At 43.8% G+C, this 17,066-nt stretch overlaps 1 protein-coding gene across 1 annotated transcript in view; it reads right to left on the reverse strand.

The window, feature by feature from the left end:
* Window positions 1-1,894: 1,894 nt before the first annotated feature.
* Window positions 1,895-17,066, reverse strand: part of LOC143940337 (solute carrier family 2, facilitated glucose transporter member 11-like) — a 36,879-nt gene continuing 21,707 nt past the window's right edge. The window contains exon 12 of the mRNA XM_077461587.1: window positions 1,895-7,416. Within this exon, the coding sequence (XP_077317713.1) occupies window positions 7,237-7,416 (180 nt within the window). The 3' untranslated portion in view covers window positions 1,895-7,236. The remainder of the gene's footprint in view (window positions 7,417-17,066) is intronic.

Here is a 17,066-nt window from a genome sequence, read left to right on the forward strand (position 1 = left end):
TTCTGGGAATACTTCTGGGGTGATCAAATAGTGGTACCGTTTCGATGCTGCAGCAACCTTTAGCTAGGCTCTGAGGAATCACAGCAGCAATCAGCAGGTCTGGTTCTCTAGTGGCTCCAGTATTAGGCCCCAAGATTATCCACGGCTCCAGAAGACAGTGGCTCCCGGTGCTATTAATCTGCCCAGGGAGACAGCGGTGAGAGCCGGTGCTCTCGTGCACATCGCTAGATTGGATCGGATATTTTGCAGCACAGAAAGTTTTTCACCTCAATGCATAGAATGTATCAAAGTGAAAAAAACGTAAGGCTTTAGAACCACTTTAAAATCGGTAAATTGTAGGGTGACTCACAATCAGCGCAGCCTATATATCGTGCTAAAAAAAATATATAATACACGTAAATAAAATAAATTATGTTGCTGGTTATAACACTGTGTGGTGATTCCACAACACACTCTCTATGGAATTATTTTACAAAAAATGAGTCCAGCACAACAATATTTTGTCATAATTAATTAATCCATACATAATAATATGAAGAAAATCTATTTTCTGTGATAATTAATCCATGCATAAAAGGAACATGCAAAAATAAAAAAAATTAAAATTGAAGTGAAAACCTCCACCAAACAGGTGAAAAACCTGCTCAAGCAGGCTCATCTGTATCATCCAAATGGCACTGAAAAGGTATGAAACAACAGTGCACTTTGTTAGTCTAGTCATCAGCCTGCTCACCACTACACACTAAGATGGTGGCGGTGTGAAGTCACATTCTTGGTTCCTCCCTTCTAGACGCATTGCGTCCTGCAATTGGGCTTCTTCAGTAGGCTGGGACCCAGCTCACTCAAGCCCTGAAATAGCTTCTAGCTGCATCACTATAGCAACACAATTCATCCCGCAGGAACTGGAAGTGACATATTTTTAGTAAACCAGCTTCCTCTAGACCATGGAAGCAACACAGATTTCCAAACTAACCAAAGTTCAGCTTTAACAATGTGAATGTGGACTAATACAGAGTATGGTGTCCTAAAGAAGTGGCTAGCAACCACAAAACACGTATACCCGGTGTGATTCATGAACAAGATATGCTATAAATACATTTTTGTATGGCTGTTAAATGCAAATTGTATCTGTATGCAATTTTGTCTTTCACTGAATGTGAGGTATGATCACTCTATAACACCCTCTATGTGTTCTCATTGGAATACTAAACAACATGCTTTTAAATTGTAGATGGTTATTAGTCCATAGTTCCTCTTGATTGGTGGGTATACCATTGATCTAGTCCATTTTTTTTACTATATTATTGGAAAAACATATGCTTGGAAATATATGCTTTTTTACTTTAATAGGACTAAGGCCGCGTACACACGGGCGGACTGTTCGCCCAACTTTGTCCGCTGAACAGTGTTTGGGCGGACAGTCCGCTCGTGTGTGGGCTTTCAGCGGACAGTTTCAGCGGACAGTTGGACGGACAAGGTTTTTCGGAATTTCCGAAAAACTGTCCGCTGAAACCTTGTTTCAGCGAACAGCCCGCTCGTGTGTAGGCTTGTTCGTCAAACAAAGTTGCGCGCATGCTCAGAAAGGATTTTCACGCCGAAAGCTATAATGCAGTGTATAGGACGTCGTATTTTTCGTCCCGTCGTACGTGCTGTTCACGTCATCGCGCACGGTTTCAGCAAACTGTTCGTTCGTCGTGTGTGGGCATGTCCGTCCATGCTAATTTTGAGCGGACTGTTTGCTGAAACTGTTGGACGGACAAAGTTGGGCGAACAGTCCGCGCGTGTGTACGCGGCCTTAACAGATAATATTCTGTTACATACATTTTTATTAAGTATAATAAAGAGGTTTTACAGACATGTGTCTGTTTATTTAGTCATAAATGGAAGAGAAAAATGAAATAACTGACTTTATTGGTACATGAGAGATGACACATTGGATTCATAAAAACTTTCTGTTCCATTTTATTTATGTGTTAAAAACCATATTCATAAAAAGGTTAATAATTTCCATAAGGTTCAATGCAGGTCTCTCAAACATTATTCGCTAATACAGTATTTCCCTTTGGGATTAATAAAGTATTCTGATTCTGCTTGAGTGTTATGCAAAATTTACATAGCTCACATTATTAAGATCCACAAGGTCAATGCAGTTTTCATAAATAGCTTCTTTGGGACCTTATCCTAAGATTCAATGAGAGAAAAAAAAACTAACACTTCTGAGTAATGTTGTTGGAACAAATCAAGAAGGCAGCCGGAGGCTAGACACACCCAAGGTGGACATATGGATGGGGAGGACAGGGTAGGTCCTACACCAAGAACCAATAACCTCAAGGTCATATCACAGAAAATTCCACTGAATTTTCCACTGGAATTGTCAGGGTCATTTGTATCCATTAGGATGCATGTACATGTATGATGCATACACAAGTATATGAGCTACAGCTAGATGGTCTACACTGCACTTTGGGTAGCTCCCTGAAAATATCCCAGGCTCTATTCAGTAGAATTTGGGGTGTATGAGGTGTCACACAACTGTGTCAGCAACACTGTATATGGTATCAAATATTTTTGATGTTTTATTGAGGTTTGTTTACATTTAGCTTGACTTAAAGCGGTAGTAAACCCGCTGACACTTTTTTTTTTATACCCCTGTAAGGCAAAAGGCATAATGAGCTAGTATGCACCACATACTAGCTCATTATGAAATACATTATGAAATACTTACCTTAGAACGCTGCAGTCAGCGGCTCATTGCGAGGGAAATATCTCTTAAACCATATAGGTTTAGGAGATATTTTTTTTTACCTACAGGTAAGCCTTATTATAGGGTTACCTGTAGGTAAAAGTTAAAAATTTGACTATACAACCACTTTAAAGTGTATGCTAACCCCCCCCCCCCCCAAAAAAAAAATTGATCCTGCTGCTTTAAAGCATATTACATACTGACCATTGTAATCATGGCTGCTGAGCCCTGATCCCATACTCAGTTTGTGTGCCTTCATCATTGGCAGCCCTGCTGTCTCTTCCTTCCCCTCCCTGCCTGTCGGCTCCCATGTCAGGGCCTGCCCCCCCCCCCCCACACTTTAATAACATGTCTTACTTTATATAACCTGCTCAGTCTTCTGAAAAAAAAAGCAGTATATACCTTATCTGTAAGCGCTGTTCAGCGGTCAAGTGACATGCCACCTCTCTCCGGCTCTCTCCGCCTCCCCTCCAGAATGACATCAGCGGGGGAATCTCGGCCCCTCCCACTGCATCTGTCAGACAGGGAGAAGAGAGATGTGGCACGTCATATGACTGCTGATCAGTGCTCACAAATAAGGTTTATAAATTTTTTTTTATACAACACACACACAGGGGGATATATCATTAAGATACTGATTATATTTAGTAAGACATGTGGGTTAACAAATCCTTTAAATCAGTGGTTCTCAACTCCAGTCCTCAGGACCCGCTAACAGGCCAGAATTTAAGTATTACCTTGGGGAGATGCAGACTAGAATACTGCAATCACTGAGCAGCAAATGATATTACCTGTGATATATTTCAGTTATCCTGAAAACCTGGCCTGTTAGTGGGTCCTGAGGACAGGAGTTGAGAACCACTGCTTTAACCACTACAATACAGGGCACTTTCGCCCCCTTCCTTCCCAGCCCAATTTTCAGCTTTCATCGCTCTAGCGCTTTCAGTGACAATTGCGCGGTCATGCTACACTGTACCCAAATGAAATTTTTATCATTTTGTTCGCACAAATAGAGATTTATTTTGGTGGTATTTGATCACCTCTACGGTTTTTATTTTTTGCGATATAAGCGCAAAAAAGCGGAAATTTGGAAAAAAAACAATATTTTCTTTTTTCTATTTTAAAAGAAATCCAATAAAATCAAATTTTGTCATAAATGTAAGCCAAAATGTATTCTGCTACATGTTTTTGGTAAAAAAAATTCCGTTAAGTGTATAATAATTGGTTTGTGTGATCACGGACATATGTACGCAAATGATCATGTACATATGTGTGCAGGTGATCACGTACATATGTGTGCACATAATCATTGGGACAAGTGATTTTAGTGGGACATATGTGGGGGACATGTTTTTATTATAAGGGACATGTGTTTTTATTTTTTGGGGACATGTATGTTTTGGGGACATGTGTGTTATGGGGACATATGTGGGGACTGTGTTTACACTGTGTGGTGTGTTGTGTGTTTACACTAGACTGAAGATCAGTGAGTAAAAAGCTGTAAAAAACAGCTCATACTCACTGATCATCAGCCGGCTGCAGCAATCTGCTCTCCTCTCCTCAGCGATGACTTCTGTGTGAGGAGAGGAGGAGCCGATTGCCTAGCAACCGGCTGTTTGTTTACATCACATGACGGCCGTGATTGGACACGGCCGTCATGTGATCAGGAGGGCCAATCACAGAGCCCTCCTACGGATCTGAGATGCGCCGTGTCCCGGTGACACGGGCGCATCGGGATCGCGCCGCTGCGCGGGCACGCGCGCGCGCGATCCCGCTCCTCCTGATGGACGTTCCTGAACGTCCTATCAGGAGTAGACGGCTCCCACCCGGCCGTATATGTGCATTGGCCGGGTGGGAAGTGGTTAAATACAGCACATACAGCACCCCAATATGATTAATTTTTGCTTAACCTTAGGTGTTATTTTTTTATCCAGCAGTAGTAGGTCTGAAATACCCAGTGGAATTAGCATCCACAACAGATCTAAAAGCTATAGGAAGGTTTGCTCTTAATAAAGGTAAAGCCCTCAGCTTCATACAAATTGATCACTGACAAAACTGTTTAATAGTATTTATTGTGAGCTTCTTTTTCACTGTACCAAACGGCATTGTGTTAAATTTCAAAATAGAGTGCACAAACACTTCAAAACCACAACCCTACATTCTCAGAATCCCCTCCCATTCCTGTATCCCCAATTATTCCCAAAAATACTAAAAATATAGATATGTGTTTGATAGCAATTGGCTAGACTCAGGACAGTATGGGAGCATTTAACAACTTCAAGATTTACCCCCTTAATGACCAGGCCATTTTTGCGATACGGCACTGCGTCATTTTACCTGACAATTGCGCAGTAGTGCAATGTTGTACGAAAACAAAATTTATATCCTTTTTTTCCCCACAAATAGAGCTTTCTTTTGGTGGTATTTGATCACCCCTGCATTTTTTTTGTACTATAAACAAAAAAGAGCGACAATTTTGAAAATAAATAAATAAATCTTTTTCTTTCTGCTATAATACATATCCAAAAAAAATAAAAAATGTATTCATCAGTTTAGGCCAATATGGATTCTTCTACATATTTTTGGTAAAAAAAATCCCAATAAGCATATATTGATTGGTTAACATATACAGCATTGGATAGCATATACAAAATAGGTGATAGATTTAGCGATTTTTATTTATTTTGTATTTTTTACTGATAATGGTGGCGATCTTAAATTTTTAGCGTGACTGCGACATTGCGGCGTAAAAATCTGACACTTTTTGGGGACCAGTGACAATAATACAGTGATTAGTGCTAAAAAATACACTGATCACTGTAAAAATTACACTGGCAGGGAAGGGGTTAACACTAGGGGCAATCAAAGGGTTAAATGTGTTTCCTAACTGTGTTCTAACTGTGCGGGGGATGGGCTCACTGGAACAACACAGAGATCATTTTTGATTACTTGTTTACATAGGTAGATCCCCATTCTGCCACTCTGTACGTCCAGTCCGCGGGACCCCCGGCGTGCAGCCCACAGTACCTCATGCATGAAACAACGTACAGGTATGTCATTTTGAGCAGCAGCATATATGTGAGGTTGGCAGTCCGGAAGTGGTTAGATATGCAGCAAATAAAAAAATTCAAGGCAAGTTTTATCTTGCAATTAAAATTAGCTCATTATCTAAGAGACAATAGCCATAAATATTGTTTGGTGGCTGGACAGTATGTTAGCAACTTGGTTAGTCAACAAAATAAACATATAAGTGTTTTATTTGAGAGACAATAGCCACAAATACTGTACAATGGCTGGACAGTATATAAGCAGCTTGGTTAGGATGTAATATAATAAGGAGAGACAAAGCAGGAGTGTGTTATGTGACAGACAATAGCACCAGAATCATCTACAAACTGTGAGACACAAAGCAGGATGTATCTTGCAGTAAATATTAGAAATTAGGCAGCTGAGAAACATTGCCTGGCACTTTAACAGTGCCAGAGTACCAGAATGGGCCAGGAGCGGTGGACAGAGCTGCCACAAGTCGAAGCAATGCTACACAGGAGCAATGAGATACATCATGGGGCAGATTTATTACAAGGTTTCAGTCTGAGTCATAAATTCTTTCTTTGCTCAAATGTATGCACTTGTGACTGCATTAAACCTGACCCTGACCACTTCTTAATTATGCATCTGTTTGAAGTGGAAATTTGTCTTATCTTTAGTAACACACCTGTCTTTAAACTTTGCAAAGTGTCATATTTGGCTGCCCAGGAATACAGTTACACAGGTCTGTAAACCCCTCGCAGACACTTTCTGAAGGAGATGCATCCTGATTTGTGACTAATCATGTTGGTAATTTGCTTGATAGATGTTCCCCTCATAGTTTACTTTTAATTTTGGATAGAGTGAGCAATACGGTCTTTCTGGGTCCATGTTGTCTTGGAAATCATCCAAAACTTTGAGTAGAGGGAAAATATTCCAACAGTGAATTTTTTTACGGTTTTAACCAGTCTGTACACTATCCAATTAAATTTTTTATTTAGATAGTCTTGAATGTTTTGTGAATTAAGCCTTTTGTGAGAAATTATGTATATTTAGCCTGCCTCCCTTTGCTAGCAGGTTTAGACTGTGATTCTGTTGTTAAAGGTCTGTTTATGCCTTTCAAAAGCTCAAGTTGATATTTACACAGGGCAGTGATTCCTCCCCCTCCCTCTGAGTGATTCATCTGAAGTTTCAATGAGTCTATATTTGTTCATAAAGATGTATTTATAGATAAAAAACAAAATCATCAGTTTAAAAGCATAAAAATAAAATTGACCAAAAACCATTATGATTTCCTGTTACTAAAATCCTACAAGCAGTTTTAACCCATTAAATCGTGACGTGACCACCAGTTGCAGTATTAGACCCTTACACGCAACCGTGCATTCTTTTTTCATCCATATTCCTGAAGATAAACCATAAATAGAAGTATACATAGCATACATTTCCTATACCAGTACCCAGATCTAAAGCCTAGTACAGACATGTTTTCTCCCTTTCTCTTCTTTGAAATTGAGTCTATTGAAAGACTCTAGAATCTCCACCATGCTTTGGTCTTTGGTTTCTGGAAACATCCAAAAAGAATATACAGCCAGAAAGATGCAATAAACAAGGAAGAAGATGAAGCAAAAAGGCCCCAATGCTTCCTGTGAAAAAAGATAAAATATATAAAGTATACAAATAAATCTGACATATCACATTCTACCGTACTATAAAATAGTCTCGGCCTAATTAGAACTGATGGTATGGCTTTTATGAGCTATGAAGCACCTCCAAGATTACAGAATGAATCCAGTTGAATGCAACTACTACTAGCGTTTAAAGGAGTTTAATGTTTTACTATAACTGACATTGTGGCATTTTTATAAGTATTATAGCACCTTATCATTAGGAACCAGGAGGATGAGCTGTTTACCACTTTGTAGCACGTAAAGCATTTTGTACACTTGGGGTATCGAGATACAATGCTGAAAGTATTTTTTGTGTATCAATTATATAATTTATAAAGCGCTAGTGTGAAGTTTACATAATTCATGCACACATGCACTTTATGAAGCATTTCGTGGCTACAATCTAATTAGAAGGATTAGTTACTGTGTGGTATTTCTTTATAGCACTTGCAGCACTCATTGCATTTTATTTGAAGATTTGGGATATCTATTCCGTTATTAGCACTTTATTTTTAAGTTTTCATAAGTCAGCACAAAATGAAGAAGATTGCACTTTATATGCATGTTAGGCACTTTTTCAATTAATTGATTAATGAATTGTTTTTGCACATATATGCATGAGAGCACAAATCTAAAGATATAGATTTGTTCTTTGCTACTCCTGGTCATATGCCTTCTATGTCCCTTTAATTATTAGTAGGGATGAGCCGAACACCCCCCGGTTCGGTTCGCACCAGAACTTTTGAACGGACCCCGCGTTCGAAACGAACGTTAGAACCCCATTGAAGTCTATGGGACTCGAACGTTCGAAATGGAAAGTGCTAATTTTAACGGCTAATATGCAAGATACTATCCTAAAAAGGGTTTGGGGACCTGACTCCTGCCTCAGGGGACATGGGTCAATGCAAAAAAAGGTTTTAAAAACTGCAGTTTTGGCGGGAGCACTGATTTTAATGACGATTAAAGTGAAAAAAAAAAGTGAAATATTCCTTTAAATATGGTGCCTGGGGGGTGCCTGTAGTATGCCTGTGAAGTGCCACGTGTTTCCCGTGTTTAGACCAGTCCCTGCACAAAATGACATTAAACAGAAATAACACCATTTAAAACTGCTTGCGGTTTTAATGTTATATCTGGTTCCTGCAATATGGTTGAAAATCATTCAGAAAAATGGCATGGGTAGCCCTCCCTGCCCATTACCAGCCTATTTGGGTCTTGTACGCATATTAAGGGAAACCCCGTACCCATATTAAAAAAAGGAAATGCGTGTGGCCCCCAGGCCCTATATACTCAGAACAGCAGTATACAGGCGGTGCAAACAAGACAGGGACTGTGTAGGTTTGTTGTGTTAAGTTGAATCTGTTTGTAATTTTCAACTGGTACATTTTTAAAGTGTAGCTCCAGTCAAAAAATACTATTTTTAAGCTTTTTGGAAAACATAGGGAAGGGTTATCACCCCTGTATAATTTGTTTTGTCGTCCATCTTTTTTCATCTCACTTGCTGCTGTCTGATGTTTGTAAGTTGGATGTTAGTAAGTAGGGGCCTGCCCTATATGCTCTGCAGAAATGGCGGAACAAGGTGTTGGTTTTGCCACAACATTGTAAGCCCTGAAAGTGACTCTTGGTGGGTGCTGGAGTGTCCTGCTGTGAACGATTATATCAAGAATTGTAATTACATGCCATTGTTGAACAGTGGTAGAAAAATTGACCTTTGGTGGTTGTGGTGCTGGTGCCACAACACTATAAGTCCTCACCGTTACTCTGGGTGGGCACAGGAAGGGGCCCTCCTGTGAAATATTATATCAAGAATTGTAATTACATGTCCCTGTTAAACAGGGGCAGAAAAATTGGGCCTTAGGCACTGGTGCCATCACACTGCAACCTCTGCCATATACTCTAGTTTTATTGCAGGAATTAGCCCTGCTGCAAAGCATTGCATCAAAAATTGTACTTAAACGCCCCTGTTAAACAGGGGCAGAAAAATTGGGCCTTAGGCACTGGTGCTGGTGCCATCACACTGCAACCTCTGCCATATACTCTAGTTTTATTGCAGGAATTAGCCCTGCTGCAAAGCATTGCATCAAAAATTGTACTTAAACGCCCCTGTTAAACAGGGGCAGAAAAATTGGGCCTTAGGCACTGGTGCTGGTGCCATCACACTGCAACCTCTGCCATATACTCTAGTTTTATTGCAGGAATTAGCCCTGCTGCAAAGCATTGCATCAAAAATTGTACTTAAACGCCCCTGTTAAACAGGGGCAGAAAAATTGGGCCTTAGGCACTGGTGCTGGTGCCACCACACTCCAACCTCTTCCATATACTCTAGTTTTATTGCAGGAATTAGCCCTGCTGCAAAGCATTGCATAAAAAATTGTACTTAAACGCCCCTGTTAAACAGGGGCAGAAAAATTGGGCCTTAGGCACTGGTGCTGGTGCCATCACACTGCAACCTCTGCCATATACTCTAGTTTTATTGCAGGAATTAGCCCTGCTGCAAAGCATTGCATCAAAAATTGTAATTAAACGCCCCTGTTAAACAGGGGCAGAAAAATTGGGCTGCTGGCATCACCCAGAACCAAAAATGTTCTTCCAACATATCAGCGGAGGAGGAAGAGGATAGACAATCAACATAACAGGACAGTCACTCAGCATCAGCATAGGCAGTCTTGAAGGGATGTGGTATTTCAAAAAAAATTATTCGGTTACATCAGCTTCAGGTGCTTGGTAGCTGTGGGTGATCCAAGACTGATTCATCTTGATGAAGGTCAGTCGATCAACTGATTCGGTGGACAGGCGCACCCTGTGATCGGTAACAAAGCCACCAGCAGCACTGAAGGTGCGTTCCGAAAGAACGCTGGATGCAGGACAGGCCAGTAGCTCAATTGCATACTGTGCAAGCTCTGGCCAGTGATCCATCCTCAAGACCCAGTAAGCCAGAGGATTTTCAGTGGGAAAGGTGTCCAAGTCTGACCTTGCCCCTAGGTATTCCTGCACCATGTAAATTAGACGCTGGCGATGGGTGCTGGAACCAATCATACCTTGGGGCTGCGGACTAAAAAATTGTCTGAAAGCATCAGTCAGACGGCCACCTTCTCCACCGCTCCTTCTGACTGATGCCTCAGCAACACGTTGTCCAGGACCAGGAGTTTGTGACCTCCCAGTCTCTGGGAACGTGTTGCACAGAGCTTTCTGCAAGGCCTCCCGGAGATGTCTCATCCTCTGCTCCCTCTGCGATGGCAAGATAAGGTCGGCAACCTTACCCTTGTACCGTGGATCAAGGAGAGTGGCCAGCCAGTAATGGTCCCTCTCCTTGATCCGAAGAATACGAGGATCCTTCTGCAGGCTTTGCAGGATCAGGGAGGCCATGCAGCGTAGGTTAGCTGAGGCATTCGGTCCGGAGTCCTCTGGGTCACTAAGGACAACATGATCCGCAGCTACCTCCTCCCAGCCACGTACAAGTCCACGTGTTTCTTGGGACTGTAAATCATCCCTATAAGACTGCTGCTGCTGATGCTGATGCTGAGTGCCAGCCTCCACCTCCATGCTGACACAATCCTCTTCCTCCTCCTCACCCTCTTCCTGTGTGATGGGTGGCACAGCAGGAACACTGTCTGGATAAAGGGGGCCTTGAGAGGCAAGGAAGTCCTCCTCTTCCTGCCTCTGTTCTGCCTCAAGTGCCCTGTCCATTATTCCACGCAGCGTATGCTCCAAGAGGTGGACAAGAGGTACAGTGTCACTGATGCATGCACTGTCACTGCTCACCATCCTTGTGGCCTCCTCAAACGGTGACAGGACAGTGCATGCATCCCTGATCATGCCCCACTGGCGTGGTGAGAAAAAACCAAGCTCCCCTGACCCTGTCCTGGTGCCGTAGTCGCACAGGTACTCATTGATGGCCCTCTGCTGCGTGTGCAGCCGCTGCAGCATGGCCAATGTTGAGTTCCATCTGGTGGGCATGTCACATATAAGGCTGTTCTTGGGCAGGTTCAACTCATTTTGGAGCTCAGCCAGCCGAGCACAGGCATTAAATGATCGGCGGAAATGCACACAGACTTTCCTGGCCTGCTTCAGGACATCATGTAAGCCGGGGTACCTGCCCAAGAACCACTGCACCACCAGGTTAAGGACGTGAGATACACAGGGCACATGGGTCAGTTGTCCCTGTCGGAGGGCGGAGAGGAGGTTGGTGCCATTGTCGCAAACCACCATTCCTGGCTTAAGCTGGCGTGGCGTCAACCACCTCTCGGCCTGCCCCTGCAGAGCTGACAAAACATCCGCCCCAGTGTGGCTCCTGTCCCCCAAACAAACCAGCGCAAGCACGGCATGGCATCGTTTTGCCTGCGTACTTGCGTAGCCCCTGGAACGCCTACGGAGCACCGCTGGTTCTGAGGACAGAGCACTGGAAGAGGCCATGGAGGAAGAAGAAGAGGAGGGGGTGGAGGAGAGAGGTGTGTCACAACCAATAGTAGCATTTTGGAGGCGTGGTGGCGGAACAACCTCCAACACTACTGCACCTTGTCCTGCATCCTTCCCAGCAGCCAGAAGAGTGACCCAATGGGCCGTGAAAGACAGGTAACGTCCCTGTCCATGCCTGCTGGACCATGAGTCAGCGGTAATATGCACCTTACCGCTGACCGCCCTGTCCAGCGAGGCAAGGACATTGCCTTCCACATGCCGGTAGAGAGCCGGAATCGCCTTCCGTGAGAAAAAGTGGCGTTTGGGGACCTGCCACTGAGGAACCGCACATTGTACAAACTCACGGAAGGGGGCCGAGTCTACCAACTGAAAAGGCAGCAGTTGAAGTGCTAGCAATTTAGCCAAGCTAGCATTCAACCGCTGGGCATGTGGATGGCTGGGAGTAAACTTCTTCCGCCGGTCCAGCAGCTGGGGCAGGGACATTTGCCTGCTATAATCGGATGTGGATGTACCACTAGCAGAGTTCCTGGAAGCACTTGGCTGTGACACACCTAATTCTACACCTTCATTCCTCTCAGAGCAGGTTTCAGAGAGGACTGAAGGTCTAGTGGGGTTGGAGATGCTAGCTGATGAGGAGCAAGGAGAGGTCCGCTTTGTTCTTTGGTGTGGGTCTTTGAGGTACGCTTGCCAACGAGCTGCATGGCAGGTCAACATATGTCTGGTCAAGCATGTGGTGCCCAAGCGGCTGATGTTTTGGCCACGTGAGATACGCTTGAGACATATGTTGCAAATAGCAGCGGTGCGATCTGATGCACTCGTCTCAAAAAAGGCCCACACCAAAGAACTTTTAGAATAACGCACAGAGGAAGCGCTCTGCGCAGGCGGAGCTCTGCGGTGTGATTCAGTTGGTGTGCTGCCCCTAAGCTGACCCCCGGAGGGCATCCTGCCTCGTTGGACATGTGCCTCCTCCTCCTCCTCCTCCTCCCTCCTTCCAGGCACCCACGTGGAGTCAGTGCCCTCATCATCCCCTCCCTCTTCATCGCTGTAGCAAACCTGGCAGTATGCTGCAGCTTGTGGAACATGACTGCCAGATTGCTGTCCTTCTTGAGCATCCCCTCTCTCTGCGCTCACGCTACTGCCTTCCTCTAGCTGAGTGTCATCATCAGAGCCCACCAAACACTGGGCATCCTCCTGGAGCATGTACCCAACACTGTGCTCAAAGAGTTCAGGAGACTCCTCAGGAGGACGTGGTGGGTCTAGGGAATGAGTCACTGATGATGACATTGAGAGGAGGGAAGACGATGTGTTGGCAGCTGCTTTGCTACTACCCTGAGACTGGGTGAGAGAGGATGAGGAGGATGAAGAGGGCTTGGTCATCCACTCTACCAAGTCGTTGGCATGTTGCGGTTCAACATGTCCAGCTGCAGAAAAGAAGGACAAGCATGTCCCATGGCCACGTGCTGATGACAATGCACCGCGTCCACGACCAGCACTGTTGTCTCTAGACACAGAGCCTGCTTGCCCTCTTTTATTGGGTCGCGCCTGTCTGCCTCTCCTTGCTGGCCTTCCAGACATGGTAATGGCCTGAAGGGAGTTGGGTAAAACAGTAGTTGGGTAGTTTATATTGTGCTGGAGGCACACAACACCCACTAACTCCTGCAGATGCCTTTTTTATAGAACAGCAGAGATAAAGGGGTATATACAGATGTATACTGTGCTGTGCTGGAAGCACACACAACTTCCAATAACTCCTGCAGATGACAATTGGGCCCAAATAGAGAACAGCTATGTAGGTGGATTATAGCGGTATGTACTGGGTACAGAGCACGCAGACAGCACGCACTATCTCCTGACACTACTGACTGCAAGCGCTATTATTAAAGATGGACCACTAGCTATATAGGTGAGGTGAATATCACGGTGTATACTGCGGTCAGGGCACGCAGACAATAACCAGAAAACAGCAGAGTTAAAGGGCTATATACAGATGTATACTGTGCTGTGCTGGAAGCACACACAACTTCCAATAACTCCTGCAGATGACAATTGGGCCCAAATAGAGAACAGCTATGTAGGTGGATTATAGCGGTATGTACTGGGTACAGAGCACGCAGACAGCACGCACTATCTCCTGACACTACTGACTGCAAGCTCTATTATTAAAGATGGACCACTAGCTATATAGGTGAGGTGAATATCACGGTGTATACTGCGGTCAGGGCACGCAGACAATAACCAGAAAAAAAGCAGAGTTAAAGGGGTATATACAGATGTATACTGTGCTGTGCTGTGCTAGAAGCACACACAACTTCCAATAACTCCTGCAGATGGCAATTGGGCTCAAATAGAGAACAGCTATGTAGGTGGATTATAGTGGTATGTACTGGGTACAGAGCACGCAGACAGCACGCACTATCTCCTAACACTACTGACTGCAAGCTCTATTATTAAAGCTAGATCACTAGCTATATAGGTGAGGTGAATATAGTGGTGTATACTGCGGTCAGGGCACAGACAGTAACCACTACACAAGAGCAAGATAGGAAATCAGCCAAAAACGATTGGTGTGTAACTGTGTTGAAGGTACACAGAACACCCACTGCTTCAGATGCCAACACACTACACGAGGCCGCCTCAAAGGCAGCCTTATATAGTGTGGGGCGTGCACTACACAGCCTGAGCTATGATTGGCCACAGGCAGGACGCCCGTGGCCAATCATGGCTCTCCTCGCTGCTGGCGCTGCGATTGGCCAAGCATGCGGGGTCAGAGTGCATGCTTGGCCAATCATGAGCCAGCAATGCACTGCGCCATCGCAGTGCATTGTGGGCCACACGAATTTTGCCGCGAACGGCCCAAACGTTCGGAATTCGGCGAACGCCCGAACGACCAATGTTCGAGTCGAACGTACGTTCGACTCGAACACGAAGCTCATCCCTAATTATTAGTCTTTTGATTGCTATTTTGAGTGCTCATTTGTATGAATATCAATTTTTATTTAAAGATTTGTTTTCTTATCTGTATTTGTTACTCTAGCATATACTACAAGCTGCACCACCTATCTCCTGAGGAAGCTCGAATGAGCGAAACATGTTGAGAGTGGTAGCATTCCATGCATTTATGTTGTGTACCATGCTTATTATCATTGCTGTGTACTAATGTTTTTCATGTTTTATGATTTTTATTTTGTATAAATAAAATTAAACTTTTTATATTGTAATTTCTTGACCCAATTAATTCGATACCATTTAAAGTCCCAGGGTTGGTTACCTTCCAGTCTCTGTTTCTCCCCCCCAGTTCTGTTTTTTGAAAGGGTACCCTAGTAGTTGTGAGGGAACAGGGTCCAGGGGACAGGTGGCTAGGTGGGTGCCTGAGAAAAGTTTAGTAGAGGCTTCTGTAGTAGCAGGGTCAAAAGAGGAAAGTATTGAATGTGGGTTTAGACAGGGTATGGTAAATGGGGAAGATATCTGTACAGTGGATATTACCCCATGAATTGCATCAAATTTGTTTTGAAGTGACTGGCTATCTCCTGGGCAGTAAGTGAGTTAGTGGGTAGAGGTGGTGGGGGGGGGGCAAATGTACAGTTAAAAGTAGAGAACAGCCAATGAGGACTGGATGAGAGAGTATTAGTGAGCTTGAAGAAGTAGGTTTGTTTGGAAGCATGGAGGCAGGAATTTTAGGAGGGCAGATTTGTATAGGGTGAACTCTTGTAGGGATTTTACGCCACAGCTGCTCAAGAGCACAGTTTCTGGTGTTGTCAGTTTGTCAATGTTTTAATGGTCAGGGCCTGATTCTGTGTGTAGTGAGAGGAGCAGAGGATTCCAGTGAGGATGAAAGTGAGCTGTTGTAGACAAGTGGTCAGATCAGGGCTAGACAGGGGTGAGATTTTATCAGGTGGTTAGTAGCAACAGAATAAAGAAGTGAATGGTTAAAGTGGTAAGGTTTCTTTGGGTAATCTTTTTCTGCTTGGAGAGATAGGTGACTGAAGACAAGGGCACTACAAAACCGATGAGGTTGTGATTAGAGAATGGAAAGGGGATGCTGGAGAGGCTGCAAGCATTGCAGAGGTGGGAGAATACAATTTCAAGGGTGTGTGCACCATTTTATTAGGTCAAAAGATAGGGTCAAGTTCAGAAGTTGAGCTGTGGCTGGGCTGTTAATAACAGGGATATTAAAGTCACCAAAAATGATAGTGGGCATTTCAATGGAGAGAAATTAGGGTAGCCAGGCACAAAAGTCATGAAAGAGGTATGACACTGGTCCAGGAGGAAAAATATAAATTTTATGCTATTATTTGTATAATATGTATTTAAACCGTGTGTTTAGCTGTTTGTCTGAAGTTTCATTTTAATGAGTCACAAAATTACATATAATAGCTGATATGTAACTGATATGGATATATTTCATGTTCATACACAGCCACAACTTAAAGGGGTTGTAAAGACAGAAGTTTTTTTTTATCTTATTGCATTCTATGCAATAAGATAAAAGGCATTCTGTGTGCAGCAGCCTCCCTAACACTTACCTGAGGTTCCTCTCTGTCCAGAAATGTCCATAAGTGTCTCAGCCGTCCGAGATTCTTATCCTAATTGGCTGAGACACAACAGTGATGCCATTGGCTCCCACTGCTGTCAATCAAAGTCAGCTAGCCAATCAGGGGAGAGAGGGGGCAGGGCCAGGTCGGAGCTTCTTTTCTGAATGGACACCGGGAGCTGTGATTCAGCTTGGGTGCCCCCATAGCAAGCTGCATTCACAGAACGGCTTGTATTCTATGAATAGATGGAAAGTGGCATTGGGAATTTTTAGAATCTACTGATATTACTTGCACATAACACATTTATTTTTACCTGTCTCACTGCCTATGCCACTGAACTCAACTACATTTATGATCTAAGCATGCTAAAAATGTTCAGCCTGCAACACTTCTGGGAATGCTAGCTAGCTTCCCTTGCTGCTTTCTCTCCTCCATGCAACAGGGTTTGCTGGTATGGGCAGCAGTAAGGTAATGCCCTGTACACATGGTCGGAAATTCAGTCGGAAAAGGTCCTATCGGATTATGTTGTCGGAAAATCCAATCATGTGTGGGCTCTATCGGACTTTTTCCGTAGGAAATTCCGACGGAAAAAGTTTGAGAGCTGGATCTAAAATTCCGATCTGACTTTTTCTGATTGTTTGTAAAGAATTCTGACGGACAAAGTGCCATGCATGCTCAGAT

This window comes from Lithobates pipiens, unplaced genomic scaffold, assembly GCF_037356315.1.
Source record: "Lithobates pipiens isolate NorthernLeopardFrog02 unplaced genomic scaffold, aLitPip1_a1.2 Scaffold_3, whole genome shotgun sequence".
NCBI classification, from domain to species: Eukaryota; Metazoa; Chordata; class Amphibia; order Anura; family Ranidae; genus Lithobates; species Lithobates pipiens.